General features: G+C 36.9%; 1 protein-coding gene across 6 annotated transcripts; it reads left to right on the forward strand.

The window, feature by feature from the left end:
- The first annotated feature begins 216 nt into the window (after positions 1–216).
- On the forward strand, positions 217–2,506 carry LOC131603240 (uncharacterized). 6 transcript variants are annotated; one of them, XM_058875539.1, is made up of 7 exons: positions 217–340; positions 553–693; positions 889–1,020; positions 1,125–1,405; positions 1,473–1,526; positions 1,933–2,023; positions 2,112–2,506. In XM_058875539.1, exons 2-6 carry the CDS (start codon positions 563–565, stop codon positions 1,995–1,997), a joined length of 663 nt encoding a protein of 220 aa, XP_058731522.1. In that variant the 5' UTR covers positions 217–340; positions 553–562; the 3' UTR covers positions 1,998–2,023; positions 2,112–2,506. The 6 variants fall into 6 exon arrangements, with proteins under 6 accessions (XP_058731522.1, XP_058731520.1, XP_058731521.1 ...); XM_058875537.1 differs by having other exon boundaries at positions 1,125–1,526; XM_058875538.1 differs by having other exon boundaries at positions 1,933–2,506.
- Positions 2,507–3,860: the final 1,354 nt, after the last annotated feature.

Here is a 3,860-nt window from a genome sequence, read left to right on the forward strand (position 1 = left end):
CGGTTTGTTTTAAAAATCGGACCGATCATCAAATCGGTAAAAATACTCGGTCATTTGTTCATCGGTTGAATATCTTAAACAGTGTAAACCGCCGGTTTTTTCCGGTTGCACCGATTTTTTATTGAGCGGTTTATCAGACATTAACGGACCGGATTCAGTTTTGGTTCCCGGTCTAATAGGTCCGGTCCGGTCCGGTTTTTATTACCCTAGCTCTTTTTTTACTGAGCCACACGGCCCACACCCCTCCGCCGCCAACCCCCAACACCACTCAGTACCAACACTCTTGCGTCAACTACAAGGAGAAGATTCATTTGTTTGCCTGGGTTCTTCCTCGCCTCAGGTTCACATTTCTCACCCTCCATGCCATACTTTTTTCAAAATTAATCTCACATATAAAACCAAATCACTCCGTGCCTTTATATTTTCCAACAAATTTATAGCATTTTCTAGGTCATTTTCCACGACTTCGCTATCCATCATATTCAAATTTATAGCATTTTTCAAGTTCCTTATTTTGTTTTTCTAACAATTGGTTGATGTTTTGAATCACAGCTTTTGATCAATGGAAGCAAAAGCGTGGGAATATTCTTCAAATGAAGACAGTGATGATAACGATGAAGTCTATTTGCAAAATGCAAGTGACGAAGAGGACCTTCACTTCACATCTAGTTCCTTGCCCAAATTGCAGTTCAGGTGTGTGCTTCATTAAGCGCTTATAACCGAGTTTTTTTTAGCTTTCCTGTCGCATAGATTTTCGCGATTTCGGTTGGTACCGGTGCTGCTGAGATACTGATTGCGATGGTCGCAGGGTCAATTAATCACATTTTCTCATAATAACTGTCGCGTTACGGTGTGAATTAATATATTTTTTTACATTTCATTCGCCAGGAACGTGAAATCAAAAGCCATGTGGAATGAAGAAACGGGAATGGCTGAGGTTATTGAGAAGAATGGAAAAATGTGGGTATCAACTGGAATAGTTCGCAGCGGCAAGATTTATACTACAATCGAGGAGACTTTGTAGGTGATAAAATAGCCAAAGAGGATTTTGTGATGTATTTTTTTTTTGGTTAGAATTGAATATTTTGAAAAAATGTGCTTTAGTAAATTTTAATTTTTGGCAGGTATCTTATGGAACTAGGAGCCTTACATCTCGTGGACGACGAAAACAGCAGCATATCTCTAGTAGAAATGTACGATAAGGTTGCAGGCAGGAAGAGTGGATGTTGCTGGGAGTTGTTTGAGGCGTATAGGCATCTCAAGTCTCTTGGATACATAATTGTGAGACATGGTGTTGCTTGGAGTTTGAAGAGCATTAGAAATTCTCAAAAACAAGCTGCTCTTGAAGGCACGGAAGAAAGCGCACAACTAGTAGACATGGGTTCCAAACTCGAGCTTTCCATCAGTAAGCTATTTGGTGAATTGAAGATTAACGATTTGAAGCCGGATTTTGATGTTTATCTTCCTGACAGCAGGTTTAGAAAATCTTCTCCAGGTGATCCAAATTTTCTGCTGTACTTGTCTAGGTAATTACTACAATTCTGATCATATCAATATGGTTACCTTAGATTCAGAAATTTATTTGTTAAGTGCTCTTTATACCATTAACCGAAATATCATGTAGCAATCGAGAACACGACTCATAGGATTTCAAACGTACCATGATTCACATTCTTACACATGCACTCACAAACAAACCCATATGCGCAGGAAGTGTGACACTATATCATTTTTTTTTATTAGGGCTACTCAAGCACATATTATGGGTACTCATTCTAAATTTGAACAGAAAGAGCCATACTATATCGTTCGTTCTTATAAATGAATAGCCATGCAAATTTATTATTAGCTATAAGTTTATCTTAATTTTTCCTCCTCTAAATGGTTTTGGAAAATCTGTTAAATTAGTTTTTTTCATTTATAATCTGTCAGGGATCATCTGCCATGTAGAGCGGAAATTGAAGCCCTTGAGAGACAATGCGGGGGGATTCCGTTGAAAATCTGTCTGGTCACAGAAGGAAGGGTCAGTTTCTTTTCCTTTGACAAGGTTGAACTTCCTGTACTACCCTGAACGTTGCGGTATCAATTCTAATTTGCCACTCTATGCTCAGAGGGAAAATAGCTTGTAAGATCCAATAATGTGCAACAAAGCTGCAGAAATTATGGTTAAGATAGCCTTGCACTGCATATGGGTTCAGTGTCACAAACTGGAGCATGGTTTTGGTAAAACTTGTTATTATAATTATAATGCAGATGCGTGCAATGTTGTTGACCATAGCTAGAAACTGAAGGCAAGGGATTAGCAATGCAATACATGCCTCAGTTTATGATGTTATAGATGACAGAGAATACAAAAGTTATTTAGTTGTATGGATGATGTTCACTAGAGGATTTATGATTAGAGTTGCAAATAGGGATAATGTATGTGTTGTTCAAGCTATTATGTATGATTCTTTTCTGTTGATTTCAATGGAAGATTTATCTGCTGTTGCCATTTGTTTCGGAAGACTCAAGTTCTTACATCATTAGTGATCTTTGTTTAGTTAATGAATTTGTTAAAATTTAGAATAATGAGATGTCTCAATATTCAATTATATTGTCATATTTCCTTTCTTTTTCATTGTTTTCCATAATTTTTTTGTTGGTAAAAGCATGGTTTTCCTTTACAATTATATGAATGTTGGTGCCTAACTAATCTGCATGGTTTTCCTTTAAATTATTCAAGACTGTTTTAAATTATTCACTGACTTTATTTGAGAGTTTGGAGACAGAGAGAGAAAGAGACTACATTGGGTTTGTTAGATGTTGATGACCCTACTATCCTATGATCATAGATGAATGTTAAGCAATAACTCCTAGTTACAACTACAGAGTTATGGTGGACGAAAAGAGCCATTGCCTATTTTTATGTATAAGCAAAAGGGACTTGGGAATTAAAAGAGACCCAAAAGAGACACAAGGGATGCTCACCCTAGGGCTGGACAGAAATAATGAAACCAGCCCAATCCGACCTATCCAATAGGCAACGGTTCGGTTGGGACGGGTTGTCGGTTTTGCGGTTTAAAAAAAGGGGGTTCATATGGGTTCAACCGGTCGGTTTAGGGTTGAATGTCTGGGCCCAGCGAAATCCTAAACCGACCGGTCCAAGAAGGAGATGTGAGGTTACTATTATAATGCTTTCACGTTTCAGTTCACAACACTCAGTCACTCACTTTGCTAGGGTTTTTTTACTCTCCAGCCACGAAACGGCGCTTCCGTCTAAGAAAAGACTCACTACTATGAAGAACCACCACCGATCATCATGTAAGTTCCTCTTTATCTTTCTTCTTCTCTCTCGCACGCTATTTGTTGTTCAATTTAGGGTTTTGATGTTCATCTTTCTTTGATATGTTTGTTACTTTGTTTGATATGTTCAGTTACTTTGTTTGATAATGATATGTTCAGTACACAACCTCTCTGGATTCATCTTCATCTTGGTTTGATACATTTGTTCCTTGTTTGATTTTTTCAGTGACTGTTTGATATGTTTGTTTCTTTTCAACCTTTGCATCTCCAAACCTTTTTATATGTTTGATATGTTAAATCTGACATTGAACTATTTCGAGTAAACCTCTGCATCTTCGTGTTTAAACCCTTAACAAATTTGAACCTTAACAAATTTGAGTAAAAACATTTTAGTTGTTTTAAGTCTGATATGTTAAGTTTGCGCTGAAATGTTTACTTCAAACCTTAACATTTTCAAATAAAATTATTCTTGAGATGTTAAACCTGAGTCTGAAATATATTTTTTATGTTTGGTATGTTTGTTGTTTGAATCTAATGAATGACCTATAGTTGTAATACTTTGATGCTTGAGATGT

This window comes from Vicia villosa, linkage group LG5 (assembly GCF_029867415.1).
Source record: "Vicia villosa cultivar HV-30 ecotype Madison, WI linkage group LG5, Vvil1.0, whole genome shotgun sequence".
In the NCBI taxonomy this organism is placed as follows: domain Eukaryota; kingdom Viridiplantae; phylum Streptophyta; class Magnoliopsida; order Fabales; family Fabaceae; genus Vicia; species Vicia villosa.

Coding starts and splice junctions, on each gene's coding strand:
- LOC131603240 (XM_058875535.1), top strand. CDS start 563: ATGGAAGCAAAAGCGTGGGAATATTCTTCAAATGAAGACAGTGATGAT. Junction 694..888: donor TTGCCCAAATTGCAGTTCAG/GTGTGTGCTTCA, acceptor TTCATTCGCCAG/GAACGTGAAATCAAAAGCCA. Junction 1,527..1,932: donor TTTCTGCTGTACTTGTCTAG/GTAATTACTACA, acceptor ATAATCTGTCAG/GGATCATCTGCCATGTAGAG.